The 27,626-nt window shown below is 51.3% G+C and overlaps 1 protein-coding gene across 1 annotated transcript in view; it reads left to right on the forward strand.

The window, feature by feature from the left end:
* The window catches only part of LOC118359328 (cadherin EGF LAG seven-pass G-type receptor 1), a 118,545-nt gene that overhangs the window by 38,470 nt on the left and 52,449 nt on the right, over positions 1 to 27,626 (forward strand). Inside the window, exons 2-3 of the mRNA XM_035737830.2 lie at positions 9,876 to 10,532; positions 26,141 to 26,363. Of these exons, the coding sequence (XP_035593723.2) occupies positions 9,876 to 10,532; positions 26,141 to 26,363 (880 nt within the window). The remainder of the gene's footprint in view (positions 1 to 9,875; positions 10,533 to 26,140; positions 26,364 to 27,626) is intronic.

Genomic DNA, 27,626 nt, shown 5'->3' on the forward strand with positions numbered 1-27,626 from the left:
TCAGTATACATGTGTGTGGAGTCAGTATACATGTGTGTGGAGTCAGTAGAAATGTGTGTGGTGTCAGTAGAAATGTGTGTGGAATCAGTAGAAATGTGTGTGGAATCAGTAGAAATGTGTGTGGAGTCAGTAGAAATGTGTGTGGAGTCAGTATACATGTGTGTGGAGTCAGTATACATGTGTGTGGAGTCAGTAGAAATGTGTGTGGAGTCAGTAGAAATGTGTGTGGAATCAGTATAAATGTGTGTGGAGTCAGTATAAATGTGTGTGGAGTCAGTCTAAATGCGTGTGGAGTCAGTCTAAATGCGTGTGGAATCAGTATAAATGCGTGTGGAGTCAGTAGAAATGTGTGTGGAGTCAGTAGAAATGTGTGTGGAGTCAGTAGAAATGTGTGTGAGTCAGTATACATGTGTGTGGAGTCAGTATACATGTGTGTGGAGTCAGTATAAATGTGTGTGGAGTCAGTATAAATGTGTGTGAGTCAGTATAAATGTGTGTGGAGTCAGTATAAATGTGTGTGGAGTCAGTAGAAATGTGTGTGAGTCTGTAGAAATGTGTGTGGAGTCTGTAGAAATGTGTGTGGAGTCTGTAGAAATGTATGTGGAGTCTGTAGAAATGTATGTGGAGTCAGTATACATGTGTGTGGAGTCAGTATAAATGTGTGTGGAGTCAGTATACATGTGTGTGGAGTCAGTAGAAATGTGTGTGGAGTCTGTAGAAATGTGTGTGGAGTCTGTAGAAATGTGTGTGGAGTCTGTAGAAATGTATGTGGAGTCTGTAGAAATGTATGTGGAGTCAGTATACATGTGTGTGGAGTCAGTATACATGTGTGTGGAGTCAGTATAAATGTGTGTGGAGTCAGTATAAATGTTTGTGGAGTCAGTAGAAATGTGTGTGGAGTCAGTAGAAATGTGTGTGGAGTCAGTAGAAATGTGTGTGGAGTCAGTAGAAATGTGTGTGGAGTCAGTAGAAATGTGTGTGGAGTCAGTAGAAATGTGTGTGGAGTCAGTAGAAATGTGTGTGGAGTCAGTAGAAATGTGTGTGGAGTCAGTAGAAATGTGTGTGGAGTCAGTAGAAATGTGTGTGGAGTCAGTAGAAATGTGTGTGGAGTCAGTAGAAATGTGTGTGGAGTCAGTATACATGTGTGTGGAGTCAGTAGAAATGTGTGTGGAGTCAGTAGAAATGTGTGTGGAGTCAGTAGAAATGTGTGTGGAGTCAGTAGAAATGTGTGTGGAGTCAGTATACATGTGTGTGGAGTCAGTATACATGTGTGTGGAGTCAGTATAAATGTGTGTGGAGTCAGTAGAAATGTGTGTGGAGTCAGTAGAAATGTGTGTGGAGTCAGTAGAAATGTGTGTGGAGTCAGTAGAAATGTGTGTGGAGTCAGTATACATGTGTGTGGAGTCAGTATACATGTGTGTGGAGTCAGTATAAATGTGTGTGGAGTCAGTAGAAATGTGTGTGGAGTCAGTAGAAATGTGTGTGGAGTCAGTAGAAATGTGTGTGGAGTCAGTATAAATGTGTGTGGAGTCAGTATAAATGTGTGTGGAGTCAGTATACATGTGTGTGGAGTCAGTATAAATGTGTGTGGAGTCAGTATAAATGTGTGTGGAGTCAGTATAAATGTGTGTGGAGTCAGTATAAATGTGTGTGGAGTCAGTATAAATGTGTGTGGAGTCAGTATAAATGTGTGTGGAGTCAGTATACATGTGTGTGGAGTCAGTATACATGTGTGTGGAGTCAGTATAAATGTGTGTGGAGTCAGTAGAAATGTGTGTGGAGTCAGTAGAAATGTGTGTGGAGTCAGTAGAAATGTGTGTGGAGTCTGTAGAAATGTGTGTGGAGTCTGTAGAAATGTGTGTGGAGTCTGTAGAAATGTATGTGGAGTCTGTAGAAATGTATGTGGAGTCTGTATACATGTGTGTGGAGTCAGTATACATGTGTGTGGAGTCAGTATAAATGTGTGTGGAGTCAGTATAAATGTGTGTGGAGTCAGTATAAATGTGTGTGGAGTCAGTAGAAATGTGTGTGGAGTCAGTAGAAATGTGTGTGGAGTCAGTAGAAATGTGTGTGGAGTCAGTAGAAATGTGTGTGGAGTCAGTAGAAATGTGTGTGGAGTCAGTAGAAATGTGTGTGGAGTCAGTAGAAATGTGTGTGGAGTCAGTAGAAATGTGTGTGGAGTCAGTATACATGTGTGTGGAGTCAGTATAAATGTGTGTGGAGTCAGTAGAAATGTGTGTGGAGTCAGTAGAAATGTGTGTGGAGTCAGTAGAAATGTGTGTGGAGTCAGTAGAAATGTGTGTGGAGTCAGTATACATGTGTGTGGAGTCAGTATACATGTGTGTGGAGTCAGTAGAAATGTGTGTGAGTCAGTATACATGTGTGTGGAGTCAGTAGAAATGTGTGTGAGTCAGTAGAAATGTGTGTGGAGTCAGTAGAAATGTGTGTGGAGTCAGTAGAAATGTGTGTGGAGTCAGTAGAAATGTGTGTGGAGTCAGTATACATGTGTGTGGAGTCAGTAGAAATGTGTGTGGAGTCAGTAGAAATGTGTGTGGAGTCAGTAGAAATGTGTGTGGAGTCAGTAGAAATGTGTGTGGAGTCAGTAGAAATGTGTGTGGAGTCAGTAGAAATGTGTGTGGAGTCAGTATAAATGTGTGTGGAGTCAGTAGAAATGTGTGTGGAGTCAGTAGAAATGTGTGTGGAGTCAGTAGAAATGTGTGTGGAGTCAGTAGAAATGTGTGTGGAGTCAGTAGAAATGTGTGTGCATGTTATGTGTGTTGTAGTGTGTGTGTGAATGTGCATAAAGACAGTGCAAAAAAAAGGTCTCAACTCAGATATTCTGTAGCTGTTTAGCAGTCTTATCGCTTGGGTATAGGAGCTGTTCAGAAGCCTGTTGGTGTCAGATTTGATGCACCAGTACCACTTGCCATGTGGAAGCAAAGAGAACAGTCTATGACTTGGGTGGCTGGATTCTTTAATGATTTTCTAGGTGTGTGTCAACATTTCTGAAGCATCTCCTGCAATCCCTAGATTTAGTTTGTTCTGTGTAAAGTATAACAAAGCTATTTGACATGGATTCAAGTAAGGTGTCATTACTTTTCTCCACCATGTGCTGCTGAAGAAATGTCATCAAATGTCTCTATGACGGGCTTGGGAAAGACTCATGTCCAGGTGCTGCTCCACGCTCAAAGTGTGCACTTGGGGAGGCAGATTGGCACTCTGACTGTTGTCTTTCCCAGGGCTCTTTGTGCGATGGCTGGCCACTGGCCCAGCACCAAGCACCAATGTATTATTTGGGTCAGCCACCAGCCATGCTGTTGCCAAGGCTTTTTTGGGGGGAGGTAGAACATCTTGTATGTTGTGCTACTGATCTAGGAGACATACTATCATCTTTCTACAAAAAGAGCAATTGACGAAGCCGCAATGGGAGAATCCTGGATTTGTGGATCATAGACCCTGTTAATAATGGAAAGCGAAGGGATGTAATTTCATTAGCTACAATTGAGACGCAGAAGGATCCAATCCAGTCAACTGTTAAGTGAATTCACACAGTGTGACATTGCCTTTGACAATCTGTTGAGCTGAAAGAAATGTTTGATTTCTCAGCGTTAGCCTACATCCACCCAAATTATATTGTACGGTATTTTCAAACCTGTGGATTCAATGGTGGATAATGAGATGGATCAGTGTACTCATACAGGTTACATTCCAACTGAGGACTTGAACATTCACAGGGACATTCGTTTAGAAAAGTCTCTCTGTCTTTGTTTATGTCATTTAAATTTTAAAGCTTCTCATCTTAAACTCTTACTTTCAACATTGCTTCAACCTAAGCCGTATTATTTATATCAACCGTACTTGTCTGCACGACCAGTTGATGTAATAAGACAGACCACAGCTAAAAGCTAAACGAAGTAGCTAACCTCAAACCTCCCAGGAGTAATGAAATAGTTAGCCCCTCAGTGCAGTTGCTTGTTATTTTGGTATAACAGCGCTCTGCCTGGCTGTAACAGTGACCCTATTCTTCCTCACATTGCTAACAGAGGTCACGGACGATTAAGAGCACTCCTTGTCTGCCTAAATGCAATGCCTATGCCTGTGATGGGGCGTAGTGGAGTTGATTGTTTCTTAATTTAGTTTTTAGACCCTGAAATAAAACATGCCAAAATGCTCAGTTTGTTGTTTTTGTTATTTACCAAAAATATGTTGTAAAGACAGTATTGATGGCAAAAAAAACAAGTATTATGTCCAGTATATCCGAAGATGTAAAGCATCACTATGCCATTTAAGCTTTATCGATTTGTGTTTGAGCTGGTGAATCAAATTCTATGTTGGGTCGGGTGTTTGTCATTGGAAAGAAAAGGTAGGTTAGGTCTTGAAAGAGCATAGATAAAAGTAGTTGTTTGTCTGTGAGAAACAGAAACACATTCTGTGAGAAACAGAAACATCTTCCTCCAAAGGACATTTCTTTGTTCTACATTCCTGGAAAATACTGAATCCGATTGACGTTTTTTGTTCCATGTTCACACAGAATAACCCTATTGGGAGGAGGGAAGGAATAACCAACCCTATTGGGAGGAGGGAAGGAATAACCAACCCTATTTGGAGGAGGGAGGGTGTCTTGTCAAGGAATAACCAACCCTATTAGGAGGAATGAGGGTGTCTTGTCAAGGAATAACCAACCCTATTTGGAGGAGGGAGGGTGTCTTGTCAAGGAATAACCAACCCTATTGGGAGGAGGGAAGGTGTCTTGTCAAGGAATAACCAACCCTATTGGGAGGAGGGAGGGTGTCTTGTCAAGGAATAACCAACCCTATTGGGAGGAGGGAGGGTGTCTTGTCAAGGAATAACCAACCCTATTTGGAGGAGGGAGGGTGTCTTGTCAAGGAATAACCAACCCTATTGGGAGGAGGGAGGGTGTCTTGTCAAGGAATAACCAACCCTATTGGGAGGAGGGAGGGTGTTTTGTCAAGGAATAACCAACCCTATTGGGAGGAGGGAAGGTGTCTTGTCAAGGAATAACCAACCCTATTGGGAGGAGGGAGGGTGTCTTGTCAAGGAATAACCAACCCTATTGGGAGGAGGGGAGGGTGTTTTGTCAAGGAATAACCAACCCTATTGGGAGGAGGGAGGGTGTCTGGGCACGGAAGAGCTAATGGCTAATGTTGACATTTGATCCATCTTTGTCCCAGTGCTTGCTGAACTCTCATCTGTCACTCCTCTGTCCATAATGCATAGCTAGTAGTCTCCCAGTCCCACACACAATTCACCTTAAGTTGTTAGACAAAATTGGTTACATAAACATAGGATTTGGCGATTGCCTCCTCTGGGTGGTTCTAAACTATTAATAAATAATGAACTATTGCTGAACAGCATATCTTTGCATTGTAAAATGAGAAGACTTGTACAAACAGAAGAAATATGGAGTAAATTGAAGAGGCAGCATTTGCCAGACAACTTGTTACTTCAGTTTAAAAACACAACAAGGTCCATTCAAGCGAAAATAAGGGATGACAAGGTTGCACATACCACCAGCAAACAAATGAACTACTTTAAAACATCTAAATGTTTTTTCATTTGAAATGAAATGGAATAGTCTGATCAGCAACAATGAATTAGTAGGCAGTAGCGTGGTGGTACAGACCCTGGTAATGAATAGTGCATTAAAATCCCAGTCTAACACAATTACAACCCAGTCATGAATTCAGAGAGCGGTCTGCTTGGCACCCATTAGATAAAGAGCACCTCTTTGGCTTGTGTGCCAATTCTAGTGGCGGGTATCTCAGCGTCTGTCCGACACAGACCAGGGTGTCCTGTTTGCCTGGGCATGCAAGCATCAGCATATCTCCTAGATAACGAGACCATTACTTCAAACGAGATGATGACAAAAGCCAATTGGTACAGTTATCAAACGCAGATATTAAGGCCTTTGAAATGGGACTGGGTTAAGGTGAGATGTGTGTGGGACTGGGTTAATTATAATAAATGCTAATGCAGGGAACAGGGTGCAGACATCTTACCAAATGTACAGTGCCTTGCCTTTAGCAAGTTGTTGGTTGTGTATCACCCTGTTTGTCTTCAGTCAGAGTGCCTTCGAATTTCTATTGTGATCCCAGCATTTTATAGCTCAAGATTATTTACCAGGATGGGCTTGGTTACGCCTATTTAACGTTTACCTCAAACGTAAAGCTTTTACATTGTATTGCATATGATACAACACAAATAAACGCCTTGAAATATGTTCTTTAGGCAAATATTCAGATTGCTTTTGTTCTAATCTTGTTAAGTGGGTTTTGAAAGACGTAATGGGAATGCAGTCATTGGCTCCTGAGGTAAAGTAAACGGTATCTGAGTGGGGTAGGGACAAGCATTGATTTGGACTGAGGTAGAGTTTCCCAGATTGTAGATACTTAATATACACAAATACATGTTCCTTGTAATTATGTGGTACAAGTACAGAAAATCTCTCTTTTGTCTACAAACCTTTGTGTGTCTTGGCACCATATGTCTTTGTATGACCAGCTGCTACTGGGGATCTTTCGTGTGTGCGTGTGTTGGGGGGGGCTTTTGTTGTGTCTACCCTTGCGTGTCTGGCTGAGTTGACAGTATGTGAGAGGACAGTGTAACAAGAGTCGAAACCTTGTCCTCTTTGTTTGGTAATTATACCACTCTGCGTTCACATGGTAGAGGGGTACTGTGAAGAACCATCAGGGTGGAGAGCACGCCAAACAAAGCCTTAACAATCTGGAAATAATTCCCTTGACCCTATTCAACCCACTGGTTCTAGGCATAGTCCTTCATCTCTCACTATAGGGCTATGGTGTAGGGCGATGGTGTAGGGAGTTGGTGTAGGGCGATGGTGTAGGGAGTTGGTGTAGGGCGATGGTGTAGGGCGTTGGTGTAGGGCGATGGTGTAGGGCGTTGGTGTAGAGTGATGGTGTATGGCGTTGGTGTAGGGCGATGGTGTAGGGCGTTGGTGTAGGGCGATGGTGTAGGGCGTTGGTGTAGGGCGTTGGTGTAGGGAGTTGGTGCAGGGTGTTGGTGTAGGGCGATGGTGTTGGTGTAGGGTGTTGGTGTAGAGCGATGGTGTAGGGCATTGGTGTAGGGCGTTGGTGTAGGGTGTTGGTGTAGAGCGATGGTGTAGAGCGATGGTGTAGGGCGATGGTGTAGGGCGTTGGTGTAGGGTGTTGGTGTAGAGCGATGGTGTAGGGCATTGGTGTAGGGTGTTATATTAGAGCGATGGTGTAGGGCATTGGTGTAGGGTGTTGGTGTAGAGCGATGGTGTAGAGCGATGGTGTAGGGCGATGGTGTAGGGCGTTGGTGTAGGGTGTTGGTGTAGAGCGATGGTGTAGGGCATTGGTGTAGGGTGTTGGTGTAGAGCGATGGTGTAGAGCGATGGTGTAGGGCGATGGTGTAGGGCGTTGGTGTAGGGCGATGGTGTAGGGTGTTGGTGTAGGGCTATGGTGTAGGGCGTCGGTGTTGGTGTAGAGCGATGGTGTAGGGTGTTGGTGTAGAGCGATGGTGTAGGGTGTTGGTGTAGGGCGTTGGTGTAGGGCGATGGTGTGGGGTGTTGGTGTAGGGCGATGGTGTAGGGTGTTGGTGTAGGGCGTTGGTGTAGGGTGTTGGTGTAGAGCGATGGTGTAGGGTGTTGGTGTAGGGCGTTGGTGTAGGGTGATGGTGTAGGGCGATGGTGTAGGGCGTTGGTGTAGAGCGATGGTGTTGGTGTAGGGCGTTGGTGTAGGGTGTTGGTGTAGAGCGTTGGTGTAGGGTGTTGGTGTAGAGTGATGGTGTAGGGTGTTGGTGTAGGGTGTTGGTGTAGAGCGATGGTGTAGGGCGTTGGTGTAGGGTGTTGGTGTAGAGTGATGGTGTAGGGTGTTGGTGTAGAGCGATGGTGTAGGGCGTTGGTGTAGGGTGTTGGTGTAGAGCAATGGTGTAGAGCAATGGTGTAGGGTGTTGGTGTAGGGCGATGGTGTAGAGCAATGGTGTAGGGTGTTGGTGTAGGGCGATGGTGTAGGGCGATGGTGTAGGGCGTTGGTGTAGGGCGTTGGTGTAGGGTGTTGGTGTAGAGCGATGGTGTAGGGTGTTGGTGTAGGGCGTTGGTGTAGGGTGATGGTGTAGGGCGATGGTGTAGGGCGATGGTGTAGGGCGTTGGTGTAGGGCGTTGGTGTAGAGCGATGGTGTTGGTGTAGGGCGTTGGTGTAGGGTGTTGGTGTAGAGCGATGGTGTAGGGTGTTGGTGTAGGGCGTTGGTGTAGGGTGTTGGTGTAGAGTGATGGTGTAGGGTGTTGGTGTAGAGCGATGGTGTAGGGCGTTGGTGTAGGGTGTTGGTGTAGAGCGATGGTGTAGAGCAATGGTGTAGGGTGTTGGTGTAGGGCGATGGTGTAGAGCAATGGTGTAGGGCGATGGTGTAGGGCGTTGGTGTAGGGAGTTGGTGTAGGGCGATGGTGTAGGGCTATGGTGTAGGGCTATGGTGTAGGGCGATGGTGTAGGGCGATGGTGTAGGGTGATGGTGTAGTGCTATTGTGTAGGGCGATGGTGTTGGGCTATAGTGGAGGGCTATGGTGTAGGGCTATAGTGTAGGGCTATGGTGTAGTGCTATTGTGTAGGGCGATGGTGTTGGTGTAGGGCTATGGTGGAAGGCTATGGTGTAGGGCGTTGGTGTGGGGCAATTGTGTAGGCGATGATGTAGGGCTATGGTGTAGGACGATGGTTTAGGGCTATGGTGTAGGGCGATAGTGTAGGGCGTTGGTGTAGGGCAATGGTTTAGGGCTATGGTGTAGGGGCGATGGTGTAGGGCGATGGTGTAGGGTGATGGTGTAGTGCTATTGTGTAGGGCGATGGTGTTGGGCTATAGTGGAGGGCTATGGTGTAGGGCTATAGTGTAGGGCTATGGTGTAGGGCTATGGTGTAGGGCTATGGTGTAGGGCTATAGTGTAGGGCTATAGTGTAGGGCTATAGTGTAGGGCTATAGTGTAGGGCTATAGTGTAGGGCTATGGTGTAGGGCTATAGTGTAGGGCTATAGTGTAGGGCTATGGTGTAGGGCTATAGTGTAGGGCTATGGTGTAGGGCTATGGTGTAGGGCTATAGTGTAGGGCTATAGTGTAGGGCTATGGTGTAGGGCTATAGTGTAGGGCTATGGTGTAGGGCTATAGTGTAGGGCTATGGTGTAGGGCTATAGTGTAGGGCTATAGTGTAGGGCTATAGTGTAGGGCTATAGTGTAGGGCTATAGTGTAGGGCTATGGTGTAGGGCTATAGTGTAGGGCTATGGTGTAGGGCTATGGTGTAGGGCTATAGTGTAGGGCTATGGTGTAGGGCTATAGTGTAGGGCTATAGTGTAGGGCTATGGTGTAGGGCTATAGTGTAGGGCTATGGTGTAGGGCTATGGTGTAGGGCTATAGTGTAGGGCTATAGTGTAGGGCTATGGTGTAGGGCTATAGTGTAGGGCTATGGTGTAGGGCTATAGTGTAGGGCTATAGTGTAGGGCTATGGTGTAGGGCTATAGTGTAGGGCTATGGTGTAGGGCTATGGTGTAGGGCTATAGTGTAGGGCTATAGTGTAGGGCTATGGTGTAGGGCTATGGTGTAGGGCTATGGTGTAGGGCTATAGTGTAGGGCTATAGTGTAGGGCTATGGTGTAGGGCTAAGAATCTTGCTTTATTGTGCTGATAGTTGAAAAGTTACTGGACCATTCTTCAAACCAAAAGGCACTACGTTAAAGTGGAACAAGCCAGCAGAGGTGAAAAGCAGTGCTTTGTTTGTGATTAGGTTAATGGGGTATGTTTTCAAATGTTGACTGACATGACTTTTGTGTCTTTAATGTATCTTTAAAGTGTTATTCTATGACCCTGGTTGATCCTGGTTGTCTCTGCTTCCAGACGGTGTCCACCGTGTCACGGCCCTCTGCACCCTGCGTGTCACCATTATCACAGACGACATGCTGACCAACAGCATAACGGTGCGCCTTGAGAACATGTCCCAAGAGCGCTTCTTGTCCCCGCTGCTCGCCCTCTTCATGGAGGGCGTGGCAGCGGTCCTGTCCACCCGCCCTGATGGCGTCTTCGTCTTCAACATCCAGAAGGACACACACGTCCAGGGGAGAATCCTCAACGTCACTTTCTCCGCCCTGCGCCCTCCTGGGGGACCCGGGGGCACCATCACCTCTGGACCTTTCTTCCCCTCAGAAGCCCTGCAGGAGCAGATTTATCTGAACCGGACTCTGCTCACCCTGGTGTCCAGCCAGCATGTGCTGCCCTTTGATGATAACATCTGCCTCCGCGAGCCCTGTGAGAACTACATGAAGTGTGTGTCTGTGCTGAGGTTCGACAGCTCGGCACCCTTTGTGTCCTCGGATACGGTGCTGTTCAGGCCTATCCACCCGGTGACGGGGCTGCGCTGCCGATGTCCAGCAGGTTTCACGGGGGACTACTGTGAGACGGAGATTGACCTGTGCTACTCGGGTCCCTGCCAGAATAACGGCAAGTGCCGGAGCAGGGAAGGCGGGTACACTTGTGAGTGTCCGGAGGACTTCACCGGTGAGTGTTGTTATCCACTTTTTGGTTTTCTACTTGACTCTTTTTCTTTCACCCCATTCTTAATCCGTTCTTCTTCACGTCAGTCTTTCTTTCACCTTTCACTCTGACTTTGCTTTTGACTTTCTTTCCTGTCTCTCTGTCGTTAGTGTTAGGGTTAGTCTCTCTGTCATTAGTGTTAGGGTTAGTCTCTCTGGCATGAGGGTTAGGGTTAGTCTCTCTGTCATGAGGGTTAGGGTTAGTCTCTCTGTCATGAGGGTTAGGGTTAGTCTCTCTGTCATGAGGGTTAGGGTTAGTCTCTCTGTCATTAGTGTTAGGGTTAGTCTCTCTGTCATTAGTGTTAGGGTTAGTCTCTCTGGCATGAGGGTTAGGGTTAGTCTCTCTGTCATGAGGGTTAGGGTTAGTCTCTCTGTCATGAGGGTTAGGGTTAGTCTCTCTGTCATGAGGGTTAGGGTTAGTCTCTCTGTCATTAGTGTTAGGGTTAGTCTCTCTGTCATTAGGGTTAGGGTCATTATCTTTGTCATTAAGGTTGAATGATACAGCTTTGTAGTGAATTACAATGAATAATTTAAAAAAGAACAGTCTCAAAAGACAATTTTTGCAGTATATCTAAGGATACGCACTAACAACAACTACTTATGTCATTATGGTTAGGGTTAGTCTCTCTGGTATTAGGATTAGGGTTAGTCTTTCTCTCATTGGTTTAGGGTTAGGGTTAGTCTCTGTGTCATTAGTACTTAGATAGAAACATGCCTACCCCCACCGAGATCTCACATCTGCTTTGACAGAGCCTCTGTCTGTAGAGTTTAATATTCCCCCTATATTAAAGACATGGCCCACAGTCAAAACCATGATTCTGCAGAGAAGCTATTACCTGTTAATCAAACCCTAGCCATCTACGCTTTGAAGACTCTTAGCCAGCCCCAGGTCGTCTCAAGTCATAACGTGGCTGATGATGGTTGACCTGACAGTGTTGGCCTCAGGTTTCTCACACTTTCGAGAAAAAGATCCCTTGTAATTCCCTCCAAACCGGAGATTATCTCTCTTGCAGTCGGGTCATTACCTGCTGGAATTCCGTGGCCCGTAAGTCATCGGTGTTCTTTTTATCCAGATCTTGTCAGGGTAATTTGCAGCACACAACACCCCACACTAGGAGCTGGAAATAGATCTGGTAGTGGCACATTGGAATGCAAAGACCTTGTGGGTTGACAATGTTCTTTTTGACCTGTGGGAAAATCATCTCTTGACTCCTTGGTGCTCTCTTTCATAATATGTAATACAATGACCCTTAAAGGGTGACATAATCTCACTTCACTTTCCACACACATTTCTCTGTAGTCTTCCTGTCTCTGTTCTCTATCGCTTCCATATAAAAGCCTTGTTGTGTAATACATTGTTACCATACTGTAAATGATCCTTTCCTATTTTTTTTATTGGGAGCTATCTTTCAGCTCAGTACGTGACCCCTTAATGGTCACCCCAAGCTGTTAGGGAAAGGAAAACTACTGACATTAGCATCCATTTGAATGGTGTCACCACGAAACACATCTCAGGTCTAGTTAACCAGACAGGACAGTGTCAGTGTGGGTTGCTGACGGGTCATGACAGGTGTCTTACAGACCACCAAGGTGGCCTGCTGCTTGGACAAAGACACTCCATTGTTCTGTTGTCATTATGCCACAAGCCGTTTGGTTCCAGCAAAGAGCCGAGGGTCAGTCTGGGTCACAGAGCATGGTGGTTACAATCTGCTGTGTTTTGACATGCTTGTGAAGGGGGGGTTGGACCCCAACCCCCCTCTTTCTGAGTCCATTCAGACTAGCTTGTAGGTTGTGTTGTAATGGAGTTGAACTTGTGTCTGCTGAAAACCTGAATAATTTCAGCTTGTTCCCCAAAATATATTTGTGGGGCTTCGCCCAGGACACATCACAGTATAAAGGCCTGAAAGGAGGATTTAAAGGAGAACATGTGTATTCCGTTTTTTATATTCAGCAGTTTTTTATACCCGCCCACCTGGGCCACCGTTTCCTTTTCCCTTCCTACAGGTGAGCATTGTGAGGTGAACCCCCGCCCACCTGGGCCACCGTTTCCTTTTCCCTTCCTACAGGTGAGCATTGTGAGGTGAACCCCCGCCCACCTGGGCCACCGTTTCCTTTTCCCTTCCTACAGGTGAGCATTGTGAGGTGAACCCCCGCCCACCTGGGCCACCGTTTCCTTTTCCCTTCCTACAGGTGAGCATTGTGAGGTGAACCCCGCCCACCTGGGCCACCGTTTCCTTTTCCCTTCCTACAGGTGAGCATTGTGAGGTGAACCCCCGCCCACCTGGGCCACCGTTTCCTTTTCCCTTCCTACAGGTGAGCATTGTGAGGTGAACTCCCGCCCACCTGGGCCACCGTTTCCTTTTCCCTTCCTACAGGTGAGCATTGTGAGGTGAACCCCCGCCCACCTGGGCCACCGTTTCCTTTTCCCTTCCTACAGGTGAGCATTGTGAGGTGAACCCCCGCCCACCTGGGCCACCGTTTCCTTTTCCCTTCCTACAGATGAGCATTGTGAGGTGAACTCCCGCCCACCTGGGCCACCGTTTCCTTTTCCCTTCCTACAGGTGAGCATTGTGAGGTGAACTCCCGCCCACCTGGGCCACCCGTTTCCTTTTCCCTTCCTACAGGTGAGCATTGTGAGGTGAACTCCCGCCCACCTGGGCCACCGTTTCCTTTTCCCTTCCTACAGGTGAGCATTGTGAGGTGAACTCCCGCCCACCTGGGCCACCGTTTCCTTTTCCCTTCCTACAGGTAAGCATTGTGAGGTGAACTCCCGCTCACCTGGGCCGACCGTTTCCTTTTCCCTTCCTACAGGTGAGCATTGTGAGGTGAACCCCCGCCCACCTGGGCCACCATTTCCTTTTCCCTTCCTACAGGTGAGCATTGTGAGGTGAACCCCCGCCCACCTGGGCCACCGTTTCCTTTTCCCTTCCTACAGGTGAGCATTGTGAGGTGAACTCCCGCCCACCTGGGCCACCGTTTCCTTTTCCCTTCCTACAGGTGAGCATTGTGAGGTGAACTCCCGCCCACCTGGGCCACCGTTTCCTTTTCCCTTCCTACAGGTGAGCATTGTGAGGTAAACTCCCGCCCACCTGGGCCACCCGTTTCATTTTCCCTTCCTACAGGTGAGCATTGTGAGGTGAACTCCCGCCCACCTGGGCCACCCGTTTCCTTTTCCCTTCCTACAGGTGAGCATTGTGAGGTGAACTCCCGCCCACCTGGGCCACCGTTTCCTTTTCCCTTCCTACAGGTGAGCATTGTGAGGTGAACCCCCGCCCACCTGGGCCACCGTTTCCTTTTCCCTTCCCACAGGTGAGCATTGTGAGGTGAACTCCCGCCCACCTGGGCCACCGTTTCCTTTTCCCTTCCTACAGGTAAGCATTGTGAGGTGAACTCCCGCCCACCTGGGCCACCGTTTCCTTTTCCCTTCCTACAGGTAAGCATTGTGAGGTGAACCCCCGCCCACCTGGGCCACCGTTTCCTTTTCCCTTCCTACAGGTGAGCATTGTGAGGTGAACCCCCGCCCACCTGGGCCGACCGTTTCCTTTTCCCTTCCTACAGGTGAGCATTGTGAGGTGAACTCCCGCTCACCTGGGCCACCGTTTCCTTTTCCCTTCCTACAGGTGAGCATTGTGAGGTGAACCCCCGCCCACCTGGGCCACCGTTTCCTTTTCCCTTCCTACAGGTAAGCATTGTGAGGTGAACTCCCGCCCACCTGGGCCACCCGTTTCCTTTTCCTTCCTACAGGTGAGCATTGTGAGGTGAACTCCCGCCACCTGGGCCACCGTTTCCTTTTCCCTTCCTACAGGTGAGCATTGTGAGGTGAACTCCCGCCCACCTGGGCCACCGTTTCCTTTTCCTTCCTACAGGTGAGCATTGTGAGGTGAACTCCCGCCCACCTGGGCCGACCGTTTCCTTTTCCCTTCCTACAGGTAAGCATTGTGAGGTGAACTCCCGCCCACCTGGGCCACCCGTTTCCTTTTCCCTTCCTACAGGTGAGCATTGTGAGGTGAACTCCTGCTCACCTGGGCCACCGTTTCCTTTTCCCTTCCTACAGGTGAGCATTGTGAGGTGAACTCCCGCCCACCTGGGCCACCGTTTCCTTTTCCCTTCCTACAGGTGAGCATTGTGAGGTGAACTCCCGCCCACCTGGGCCACCGTTTCCTTTTCCCTTCCTACAGGTGAGCATTGTGAGGTGAACTCCCGCCCACCTGGGCCACCGTTTCCTTTTCCCTTCCTACAGGTGAGCATTGTGAGGTGAACTCCCGCTCACCTGGGCCACCGTTTCCTTTTCCCTTCCTACAGGTGAGCATTGTGAGGTGAACCCCCGCCCACCTGGGCCACCGTTTCCTTTTCCCTTCCTACAGGTAAGCATTGTGAGGTGAACTCCCGCCCACCTGGGCCACCCGTTTCCTTTTCCCTTCCTACAGGTGAGCATTGTGAGGTGAACTCCTGCTCACCTGGGCCTCCCGTTTCCTTTTCCCTTCCTACAGGTGAGCATTGTGAGGTGAACTCCCGCCCACCTGGGCCACCCGTTTCCTTTTCCCTTCCTACAGGTGAGCATTGTGAGGTGAACTCCCGCCCACCTGGGCCACCGTTTCCTTTTCCCTTCCTACAGGTGAGCATTGTGAGGTGAACTCCCGCCCACCTGGGCCACCGTTTCCTTTTCCCTTCCTACAGGTAAGCATTGTGAGGTGAACTCCCGCCCACCTGGGCCACCGTTTCCTTTTCCCTTCCTACAAGTAAGCATTGTGAGGTGAACTCCCGCCCACCTGGGCCACCCGTTTCCTTTTCCCTTCCTACAGGTGAGCATTGTGAGGTGAACTCCTGCTCACCTGGGCCACCGTTTCCTTTTCCCTTCCTACAGGTGAGCATTGTGAGGTGAACTCCCGCCCACCTGGGCCACCGTTTCCTTTTCCCTTCCTACAGGTGAGCATTGTGAGGTGAACTCCCGCCCACCTGGGCCGCCCGTTTCCTTTTCCTTTCCTACAGGTGAGCATTGTGAGGTGAACTCCCGCCCACCTGGGCCACCGTTTCCTTTTCCCTTCCTACAGGTGAGCATTGTGAGGTGAACTCCCGCCCACCTGGGCCACTGTTTCCTTTTCCTTCCTACAGGTGAGCATTGTGAGGTGAACTCCCGCCCACCTGGGCCGACCGTTTCCTTTTCCTTCCTACAGGTGAGCATTGTGAGGTGAACTCCCGCTCACCTGGGCCGACCGTTTCCTTTTCCCTTCCTACAGGTGAGCATTGTGAGTTGAACTCCCGCTCACCTGGGCCTCCGTTTCCTTTTCCCTTCCTACAGGTGAGCATTGTGAGGTGAACTCCCGCTCACCTGGGCCACCGTTTCCTTTTCCTTCCTACAGGTGAGCATTGTGAGGTGAACTCCCCCCACCTGGGCCACCCGTTTCCTTTTCCCTTCCTACAGGTGAGCATTGTGAGGTGAACTCCCGCCCACCTGGGCCACCGTTTCCTTTTCCCTTCCTACAGGTGAGCATTGTGAGGTGAACTCCCGCTCACCTGGGCCACCGTTTCCTTTTCCCTTCCTACAGGTGAGCATTGTGAGGTGAACTCCCGCCCACCTGGGCCACCGTTTCCTTTTCCCTTCCTACAGGTGAGCATTGTGAGGTGAACCCCGCCCACCTGGGCCACCGTTTCCTTTTCCCTTCCCACAGGTAAGCATTGTGAGGTGAACTCCTGCCCACCTGGGCCACCGTTTCCTTTTCCCTTCCTACAGGTAAGCATTGTGAGGTGAACCCCGCCCACCTGGGCCACCGTTTCCTTTTCCTTCCTACAGGTGAGCATTGTGAGGTGAACCCCCGCCCACCTGGGCCACCGTTTCCTTTTCCCTTCCTACAGGTGAGCATTGTGAGGTGAACTCCCGCCCACCTGGGCCGACCGTTTCCTTTTCCCTTCCTACAGGTGAGCATTGTGAGGTGAACTCCCGCCCACCTGGGCCACCGTTTCCTTTTCCTTCCTACAGGTGAGCATTGTGAGGTGAACTCCCGCCCACCTGGGCCACCGTTTCCTTTTTCCTTCCTACAGGTGAGCATTGTGAGGTGAACTCCCGCCCACCTGGGCCACCGTTTCCTTTTCCCTTCCTACAGGTGAGCATTGTGAGGTGAACTCCCGCTCACCTGGGCCACCGTTTCCTTTTCCTTTCCTACATGTGAGCATTGTGAGGTGAACCCCGCCCACCTGGGCCACCGTTTACTTTTCCCTTCCTACAGGTAAGCATTGTGAGGTGAACTCCCGCCCACCTGGGCCACCCGTTTCCTTTTCCCTTCCTACAGGTGAGCATTGTGAGGTGAACTCCTGCTCACCTGGGCCACCGTTTCCTTTTCCTTCCTACAGGTGAGCATTGTGAGGTGAACTCCCGCCCACCTGGGCCACCCGTTTCCTTTTCCCTTCCTACAGGTGAGCATTGTGAGGTGAACTCCCGCTCACCTGGGCCACCGTTTCCTTTTCCCTTCCTACAGGTGAGCATTGTGAGGTGAACTCCCGCCCATCTGGGCCACCGTTTCCTTTTCCCTTCCTACAGGTGAGCATTGTGAGGTGAACTCCCGCCCACCTGGGCCGACCGTTTCCTTTTCCCTTCCTACAGGTAAGCATTGTGAGGTGAACTCCCGCCCACCTGGGCCACCCGTTTCCTTTTCCCTTCCTACAGGTGAGCATTGTGAGGTGAACTCCTGCTCACCTGGGCCACCGTTTCCTTTTCCCTTCCTACAGGTGAGCATTGTGAGGTGAACTCCCGCCCACCTGGGCCACCGTTTCCTTTTCCCTTCCTACAGGTGAGCATTGTGAGGTGAACTCCCGCCCACCTGGGCCACCGTTTCCTTTTCCTTCCTACAGGTGAGCATTGTGAGGTGAACTCCCGCCCACCTGGGCCACCGTTTCCTTTTCCTTCCTACAGGTGAGCATTGTGAGGTGAACTCCCGCCCACCTGGGCCACCGTTTCCTTTTCCCTTCCTACAGGTGAGCATTGTGAGGTGAACTCCCGCTCACCTGGGCCACCGTTTCCTTTTCCCTTCCTACAGGTGAGCATTGTGAGGTGAACCCCCGCCCACCTGGGCCACCGTTTACTTTTCCCTTCCTACAGGTAAGCATTGTGAGGTGAACTCCCGCCCACCTGGGCCACCCGTTTCCTTTTCCCTTCCTACAGGTGAGCATTGTGAGGTGAACTCCTGCTCACCTGGGCCACCGTTTCCTTTTCCTTCCTACAGGTGAGCATTGTGAGGTGAACTCCCGCCCACCTGGGCCACCGTTTCCTTTTCCTTCCTACAGGTGAGCATTGTGAGGTGAACTCCCGCCCACCTGGGCCGCCCGTTTCCTTTTCCTTTCCTACAGGTGAGCATTGTGAGGTGAACTCCCGCCCACCTGGGCCACCGTTTCCTTTTCCCTTCCTACAGGTGAGCATTGTGAGGTGAACTCCCGCCCACCTGGGCCACTGTTTCCTTTTCCCTTCCTACAGGTGAGCATTGTGAGGTGAACTCCCGCTCACCTGGGCCGACCGTTCCTTTTCCTTCCTACAGGTGAGCATTGTGAGGTGAACTCCCGCTCACCTGGGCCGACCGTTTCCTTTTCCCTTCCTACAGGTGAGCATTGTGAGTTGAACTCCCGCTCACCTGGGCCTCCGTTTCCTTTTCCCTTCCTACAGGTGAGCATTGTGAGGTGAACTCCCGCTCACCTGGGCCGACCGTTTCCTTTTCCCTTCCTACAGGTGAGCATTGTGAGGTGAACTCCCGCCCACCTGGGCCACCCGTTTCCTTTTCCTTCCTACAGGTGAGCATTGTGAGGTGAACTCCCGCCCACCTGGGCCACCGTTTCCTTTTCCCTTCCTACAGGTGAGCATTGTGAGGTGAACTCCCGCTCACCTGGGCCGACCGTTTCCTTTTCCTTCCTACAGGTGAGCATTGTGAGGTGAACTCCCGCCCACCTGGGCCACCGTTTCCTTTTCCTTCCTACAGGTGAGCATTGTGAGGTGAACCCCGCCCACCTGGGCCACCGTTTCCTTTTCCCTTCCCACAGGTAAGCATTGTGAGGTGAACTCCTGCCCACCTGGGCCACCGTTTCCTTTTCCCTTCCTACAGGTAAGCATTGTGAGGTGAACCCCCCCCACCTGGGCCACCGTTTCCTTTTCCCTTCCTACAGGTGAGCATTGTGAGGTGAACCCCCGCCCACCTGGGCCACCGTTTCCTTTTCCCTTCCTACAGGTGAGCATTGTGAGGTGAACCCCCACCCACCTGGGCCGACCGTTTCCTTTTCCCTTCCTACAGGTGAGCATTGTGAGGTGAACTCCCGCTCACCTGGGCCACCGTTTCCTTTTCCCTTCCTACAGGTGAGCATTGTGAGGTGAACCCCGCCCACCTGGGCCACCGTTTCCTTTTCCCTTCCTACAGGTAAGCATTGTGAGGTGAACTCCCGCCCACCTGGGCCACCCGTTTCCTTTTCCCTTCCTACAGGTGAGCATTGTGAGGTGAACTCCTGCTCACCTGGGCCACCGTTTCCTTTTCCCTTCCTACAGGTGAGCATTGTGAGGTGAACTCCCGCCCATCTGGGCCACCGTTTCCTTTTCCCTTCCTACAGGTGAGCATTGTGAGGTGAACTCCCGCCCACCTGGGCCACCGTTTCCTTTTCCCTTCCTACAGGTAAGCATTGTGAGGTGAACTCCCCCCACCTGGGCCACCCGTTTCCTTTTCCTTCCTACAGGTGAGCATTGTGAGGTGAACTCCTGCTCACCTGGGCCACCGTTTCCTTTTCCCTTCCTACAGGTGAGCATTGTGAGGTGAACTCCCGCCCACCTGGGCCACCGTTTCCTTTTCCCTTCCTACAGGTGAGCATTGTGAGGTGAACTCCCGCCCACCTGGGCCACCGTTTCCTTTTCCTTCCTACAGGTGAGCATTGTGAGGTGAACTCCCGCCCACCTGGGCCACCGTTTCCTTTTCCCTTCCTACAGGTGAGCATTGTGAGGTGAACTCCCGCTCACCTGGGCCACCGTTTCCTTTTCCCTTCCTACAGGTGAGCATTGTGAGGTGAACCCCCGCCCACCTGGGCCACCGTTTACTTTTCCCTTCCTACAGGTAAGCATTGTGAGGTGAATTCCCGCCCACCTGGGCCACCCGTTTCCTTTTCCCTTCCTACAGGTGAGCATTGTGAGGTGAACTCCTGCTCACCTGGGCCACCGTTTCCTTTTCCCTTCCTACAGGTGAGCATTGTGAGGTGAACTCCCGCCCACCTGGGCCACCCGTTTCCTTTTCCCTTCCTACAGGTGAGCATTGTGAGGTGAACTCCCGCTCACCTGGGCCACCGTTTCCTTTTCCCTTCCCACAGGTAAGCATTGTGAGGTGAACTCCTGCCCACCTGGGCCACCGTTTCCTTTTCCCTTCCTACAGGTAAGCATTGTGAGGTGAACCCCCGCCCACCTGGGCCACCGTTTCCTTTTCCCTTCCTACAGGTGAGCATTGTGAGGTGAACCCCCGCCCACCTGGGCCACCGTTTCCTTTTCCCTTCCTACAGGTGAGCATTGTGAGGTGAACCCCCGCCCACCTGGGCCGACCGTTTCCTTTTCCCTTCCTACAGGTGAGCATTGTGAGGTGAACTCCCGCTCACCTGGGCCACCGTTTCCTTTTCCCTTCCTACAGGTGAGCATTGTGAGGTGAACCCCCGCCCACCTGGGCCACCGTTTCCTTTTCCCTTCCTACAGGTAAGCATTGTGAGGTGAACTCCCGCCCACCTGGGCCACCCGTTTCCTTTTCCCTTCCTACAGGTGAGCATTGTGAGGTGAACTCCTGCTCACCTGGGCCACCGTTTCCTTTTCCCTTCCTACAGGTGAGCATTGTGAGGTGAACTCCCGCCCATCTGGGCCACCGTTTCCTTTTCCCTTCCTACAGGTGAGCATTGTGAGGTGAACTCCCGCCCACCTGGGCCGACCGTTTCCTTTTCCCTTCCTACAGGTAAGCATTGTGAGGTGAACTCCCGCCCACCTGGGCCACCCGTTTCCTTTTCCCTTCCTACAGGTGAGCATTGTGAGGTGAACTCCTGCTCACCTGGGCCACCGTTTCCTTTTCCCTTCCTACAGGTGAGCATTGTGAGGTGAACTCCCGCCCACCTGGGCCACCGTTTCCTTTTCCCTTCCTACAGGTGAGCATTGTGAGGTGAACTCCCGCCCACCTGGGCCACCGTTTCCTTTTTCCTTCCTACAGGTGAGCATTGTGAGGTGAACTCCCGCCCACCTGGGCCACCGTTTCCTTTTCCTTCCTACAGGTGAGCATTGTGAGGTGAACTCCCGCTCACCTGGGCCACCGTTTCCTTTTCCCTTCCTACATGTGAGCATTGTGAGGTGAACCCCGCCCACCTGGGCCACCGTTTACTTTTCCCTTCCTACAGGTAAGCATTGTGAGGTGAATTCCCGCCCACCTGGGCCACCCGTTTCCTTTTCCCTTCCTACAGGTGAGCATTGTGAGGTGAACTCCTGCTCACCTGGGCCACCGTTTCCTTTTCCCTTCCTACAGGTGAGCATTGTGAGGTGAACTCCCGCCCACCTGGGCCACCCGTTTCCTTTTCCCTTCCTACAGGTGAGCATTGTGAGGTGAACTCCCGCTCACCTGGGCCACCGTTTCCTTTTCCCTTCCTACAGGTGAGCATTGTGAGGTGAACTCCCGCCCATCTGGGCCACCGTTTCCTTTTCCCTTCCTACAGGTGAGCATTGTGAGGTGAACCCCCGCCCACCTGGGCCGACCGTTTCCTTTTCCTTCCTACAGGTAAGCATTGTGAGGTGAACTCCCGCCCACCTGGGCCACCCGTTTCCTTTTCCCTTCCTACAGGTGAGCATTGTGAGGTGAACTCCTGCTCACCTGGGCCACCGTTTCCTTTTCCTTCCTACAGGTGAGCATTGTGAGGTGAACTCCCGCCCACCTGGGCCACCGTTCCTTTTCCCTTCCTACAGGTGAGCATTGTGAGGTGAACTCCCGCCCACCTGGGCCGCCCGTTTCCTTTTCCTTTCCTACAGGTGAGCATTGTGAGGTGAACTCCCGCCCACCTGGGCCACCGTTTCCTTTTCCCTTCCTACAGGTGAGCATTGTGAGGTGAACTCCCGCCCACCTGGGCCACTGTTTCCTTTTCCCTTCCTACAGGTGAGCATTGTGAGGTGAACTCCCGCTCACCTGGGCCGACCGTTTCCTTTTCCCTTCCTACAGGTGAGCATTGTGAGGTGAACTCCCGCTCACCTGGGCCGACCGTTTCCTTTTCCCTTCCTACAGGTGAGCATTGTGAGTTGAACTCCCGCTCACCTGGGCCTCCCGTTTCCTTTTCCCTTCCTACAGGTGAGCATTGTGAGGTGAACTCCCGCTCACCTGGGCCGACCGTTTCCTTTTCCCTTCCTACAGGTGAGCATTGTGAGGTGAACTCCCGCCCACCTGGGCCACCCGTTTCCTTTTCCCTTCCTACAGGTGAGCATTGTGAGGTGAACTCCCGCCCACCTGGGCCACCGTTTCCTTTTCCCTTCCTACAGGTGAGCATTGTGAGGTGAACTCCCGCCCACCTGGGCCACCCGTTTCCTTTTCCCTTCCTACAGGTGAGCATTGTGAGGTGAACTCCCGCCCACCTGGGCCACCGTTTCCTTTTCCCTTCCTACAGGTGAGCATTGTGAGGTGAACCCCCGCCCACCTGGGCCACCGTTTCCTTTTCCCTTCCCACAGGTGAGCATTGTGAGGTGAACTCCCGCCCACCTGGGCCACCGTTTCCTTTTCCCTTCCTACAGGTAAGCATTGTGAGGTGAACCCCCGCCCACCTGGGCCACCGTTTCCTTTTCCCTTCCTACAGGTAAGCATTGTGAGGTGAACCCCGCCCACCTGGGCCACCGTTTCCTTTTCCCTTCCTACAGGTGAGCATTGTGAGGTGAACTCCCGCCCACCTGGGCCGACCGTTTCCTTTTCCTTCCTACAGGTGAGCATTGTGAGGTGAACTCCCGCCCACCTGGGCCACCGTTTCCTTTTCCTTCCTACAGGTGAGCATTGTGAGGTGAACTCCCGCCCACCTGGGCCACCGTTTCCTTTTTCCTTCCTACAGGTGAGCATTGTGAGGTGAACTCCCGCCCACCTGGGCCACCGTTTCCTTTTCCCTTCCTACAGGTGAGCATTGTGAGGTGAACTCCCGCTCACCTGGGCCACCGTTTCCTTTCCCCTTCCTACATGTGAGCATTGTGAGGTGAACCCCCGCCCACCTGGGCCACCGTTTACTTTTCCCTTCCTACAGGTAAGCATTGTGAGGTGAATTCCGCCCACCTGGGCCACCCGTTTCCTTTTCCCTTCCTACAGGTGAGCATTGTGAGGTGAACTCCTGCTCACCTGGGCCACCGTTTCCTTTTCCCTTCCTACAGGTGAGCATTGTGAGGTGAACTCCCGCCCACCTGGGCCACCCGTTTCCTTTTCCCTTCCTACAGGTGAGCATTGTGAGGTGAACTCCCGCTCACCTGGGCCACCGTTTCCTTTTCCCTTCCTACAGGTGAGCATTGTGAGGTGAACTCCCGCCCATCTGGGCCACCGTTTCCTTTTCCCTTCCTACAGGTGAGCATTGTGAGGTGAACTCCCGCCCACCTGGGCCGACCGTTTCCTTTTCCCTTCCTACAGGTAAGCATTGTGAGGTGAACTCCCGCCCACCTGGGCCACCCGTTTCCTTTTCCCTTCCTACAGGTGAGCATTGTGAGGTGAACTCCTGCTCACCTGGGCCACCGTTTCCTTTTCCCTTCCTACAGGTGAGCATTGTGAGGTGAACTCCCGCCCACCTGGGCCACCGTTTCCTTTTCCTTCCTACAGGTGAGCATTGTGAGGTGAACTCCCGCCCACCTGGGCCACCGTTTCCTTTTCCCTTCCTACAGGTGAGCATTGTGAGGTGAACTCCCGCCCACCTGGGCCACCGTTTCCTTTTTCCTTCCTACAGGTGAGCATTGTGAGGTGAACTCCCGCCCACCTGGGCCACCGTTTCCTTTTCCCTTCCTACAGGTGAGCATTGTGAGGTGAACTCCCGCTCACCTGGGCCACCGTTTCCTTTTCCCTTCCTACAGGTGAGCATTGTGAGGTGAACCCCCGCCCACCTGGGCCACCGTTTACTTTTCCCTTCCTACAGGTAAGCATTGTGAGGTGAATTCCCGCCCACCTGGGCCACCCGTTTCCTTTTCCCTTCCTACAGGTGAGCATTGTGAGGTGAACTCCTGCTCACCTGGGCCACCGTTTCCTTTTCCCTTCCTACAGGTGAGCATTGTGAGGTGAACTCCCGCCCACCTGGGCCACCGTTTCCTTTTCCCTTCCTACAGGTGAGCATTGTGAGGTGAACTCCCGCTCACCTGGGCCGACCGTTTCCTTTTCCCTTCCTACAGGTGAACATTGTGAGTTGAACTCCCGCTCACCTGGGCCTCCCGTTTCCTTTTCCCTTCCTACAGGTGAGCATTGTGAGGTGAACTCCCGCTCACCTGGGCCGACCGTTTCCTTTTCCCTTCCTACAGGTGAGCATTGTGAGGTGAACTCCCGCCCACCTGGGCCACCCGTTTCCTTTTCCCTTCCTACAGGTGAGCATTGTGAGGTGAACTCCCGCCCACCTGGGCCACCGTTTCCTTTTCCCTTCCTACAGGTGAGCATTGTGAGGTGAACTCCCGCTCACCTGGGCCGACCGTTTCCTTTTCCCTTCCTACAGGTGAGCATTGTGAGGTGAACTCCCGCCCACCTGGGCCACCGTTTCCTTTTCCCTTCCTACAGGTGAGCATTGTGAGGTGAACCCCCGCCCACCTGGGCCACCGTTTCCTTTTCCCTTCCCACAGGTAAGCATTGTGAGGTGAACTCCCGCCCACCTGGGCCACCGTTTCCTTTTCCCTTCCTACAGGTAAGCATTGTGAGGTGAACCCCCGCCCACCTGGGCCACCGTTTCCTTTTCCCTTCCTACAGGTGAGCATTGTGAGGTGAACCCCCGCCCACCTGGGCCACCGTTTCCTTTTCCCTTCCTACAGGTGAGCATTGTGAGGTGAACCCCCGCCCACCTGGGCCGACCGTTTCCTTTTCCCTTCCTACAGGTGAGCATTGTGAGGTGAACTCCCGCTCACCTGGGCCACCGTTTCCTTTTCCCTTCCTACAGGTGAGCATTGTGAGGTGAACCCCGCCCACCTGGGCCACCGTTTCCTTTTCCTTCCTACAGGTAAGCATTGTGAGGTGAACTCCCGCCCACCTGGGCCACCCGTTTCCTTTTCCCTTCCTACAGGTGAGCATTGTGAGGTGAACTCCTGCTCACCTGGGCCACCGTTTCCTTTTCCCTTCCTACAGGTGAGCATTGTGAGGTGAACTCCCGCCCACCTGGGCCACCGTTTCCTTTTCCCTTCCTACAGGTGAGCATTGTGAGGTGAACTCCCGCCCACCTGGGCCACCGTTTCCTTTTTCCTTCCTACAGGTGAGCATTGTGAGGTGAACTCCCGCCCACCTGGGCCACCGTTTCCTTTTCCCTTCCTACAGGTGAGCATTGTGAGGTGAACTCCCGCTCACCTGGGCCACCGTTTCCTTTTCCCTTCCTACAGGTGAGCATTGTGAGGTGAACCCCCGCCCACCTGGGCCACCGTTTACTTTTCCCTTCCTACAGGTAAGCATTGTGAGTTGAACTCCCGCTCACCTGGGCCTCCCGTTTCCTTTTCCCTTCCTACAGGTGAGCATTGTGAGGTGAACTCCCGCTCACCTGGGCTGACCGTTTCCTTTTCCCTTCCTACAGGTGAGCATTGTGAGGTGAACTCCCGCCCACCTGGGCCACCCGTTTCCTTTTCCTTCCTACAGGTGAGCATTGTGAGGTGAACTCCTGCTCACCTGGGCCACCGTTTCCTTTTCCCTTCCTACAGGTGAGCATTGTGAGGTGAACTCCCGCCCACCTGGGCCACCGTTTCCTTTTCCCTTCCTACAGGTGAGCATTGTGAGGTGAACTCCCGCCCACCTGGGCCACCGTTTCCTTTTTCCTTCCTACAGGTGAGCATTGTGAGGTGAACTCCCGCCCACCTGGGCCACCGTTTCCTTTTCCTTCCTACAGGTGAGCATTGTGAGGTGAACTCCCGCTCACCTGGGCCACCGTTTCCTTTTCCCTTCCTACATGTGAGCATTGTGAGGTGAACCCCGCCCACCTGAGCCACCGTTTACTTTTCCTTCCTACAGGTAAGCATTGTGAGTTGAACTCCCGCTCACCTGGGCCTCCCGTTTCCTTTTCCCTTCCTACAGGTGAGCATTGTGAGGTGAACTCCCGCTCACCTGGGCCGACCGTTTCCTTTTCCCTTCCTACAGGTGAGCATTGTGAGGTGAACTCCCGCCCACCTGGGCCACCCGTTTCCTTTTCCCTTCCTACAGGTGAGCATTGTGAGGTGAACTCCCGCTCACCTGGGCCGTCCGTTTCCTTTTCCCTTCCTACAGGTTCCCGTTTCCTTTTCCCTTCCTACAGGTGAGCATTGTGAGGTGAACTCCCGCTCACCTGGGCCGACCGTTTCCTTTTCCCTTCCTACAGGTGAGCATTGTGAGGTGAACTCCTGCTCACCTGGGCCGACCGTTTCCTTTTCCCTTCCTACAGGTGAGCATTGTGAGGTGAACTCCCGCTCTGGCCGTTGCGTCCCGGGGGTGTGTAAGAACGGGGCCAGGTGTGTGGATCTCCTGGTGGGGGGGTTTGTGTGCCAGTGCCTCCCAGGGGAGTACCAGAAACCCTATTGTGAGATGAGCACCCGCAGCTTCCCTGGCCAGTCCTTCATCACCTTCAGAGGGCTACGGCAGAGGTTTCACTTCACTGTGTCCTTCATGTAAGTACACCTATGTGTCTTATAACATGTCCCTATAATAATGTGTACGTGTGTATTAGTGGCTTTTTGGGGGGGGTTCTCTTTGCATTCAAAAACACCTGGAGTTTTTTTTACATAGTACTGAGCCAAATGGTACACATCTAACGCCATGTCTGAATATACAGTACCAGTCAAAAGTTTGGATACATCTACTCATTCAAGGGTTTTTATATATTTTTTACTATTTTCTACATTGTAGAATAATAGTGAAGACGTCAAAACTATGAAATAACACATATGGAATCATGTAGTACACAAAAAAGTGTTAAACAAATCAAAATGTATTTTAGATTTGAGATTATTCAAAATAACTACCCTTGCCTTGTGACAGCTGGGCTGGCATTCTCTCAACCAGCTTCATGAGCTTCACCTGGAATGCATTTAAATTAACAGGTGTGCCTTGTTAAAAGTTAATTTGTGGAATTTATTTAGTTCTTAATGCGTTTGAGCCAATCAGTTGTGTTGTCACAAGGTAGGGGTGATATACAGAAGATAGCCCTATTTGGTAAAAGACCAAGTCCATATTATGGCAAGAACAGCTCAAATAAGCAAAGATAAACCATAGTCCACCATTACTTAAAGACATGAAGGTCAGTCAAAATGGAACATTTCAAGAACTTTGAAAGTTTCTTCAAGTGCAGTCGCTAAAACGATCAAAGGTTATGATGAAACTGGCTCTCATGAGGACCCACAGTTACCTCTGCTGCAGATTAGCGTTACCAGCCTCAAAAATTGCAGCATCACAGAGTTCAAGTAACTGACAAATCTCAACATCAACTGTTCAGAGGAGACTGCGTGAATCAGGACGTCATGGTCGAATTGCTGCAAAGAAACCACGACTAAAGTACACCAATAACAAGTAGACACTTGCTTGTGCCAAGAACCACGAGCAATGGACATTAGACCGGTGGAAATCTGTCCTTTGGTCTCATCCAACCGCTGTGAGATGCATAGTAGGTGTACGGATGATCTCCGCATATGTGGTTCCCACTGTGAAGCATGGAGGAGGAGGTGTGATGGTGTGGGGGTGCTTTGCTGACACTGTCAGTGATTTATTTAGAATTCAAGGCACACTTAACCAGGATGGCTACCACAGCATTCTGCAGCGATACATCATCCCATCTGGTTTGCGCTTAGTGGGACTATCCTTTGTTTTTCAACAGGACAATTTCCCAACACACCTCCAGGCTGTGTAAGGGCTATTTGACGAAGAAGTAGAGTGAG

This window comes from Oncorhynchus keta, chromosome 26, assembly GCF_023373465.1.
Source record: "Oncorhynchus keta strain PuntledgeMale-10-30-2019 chromosome 26, Oket_V2, whole genome shotgun sequence".
Lineage (NCBI taxonomy): Eukaryota > Metazoa > Chordata > Actinopteri > Salmoniformes > Salmonidae > Oncorhynchus > Oncorhynchus keta.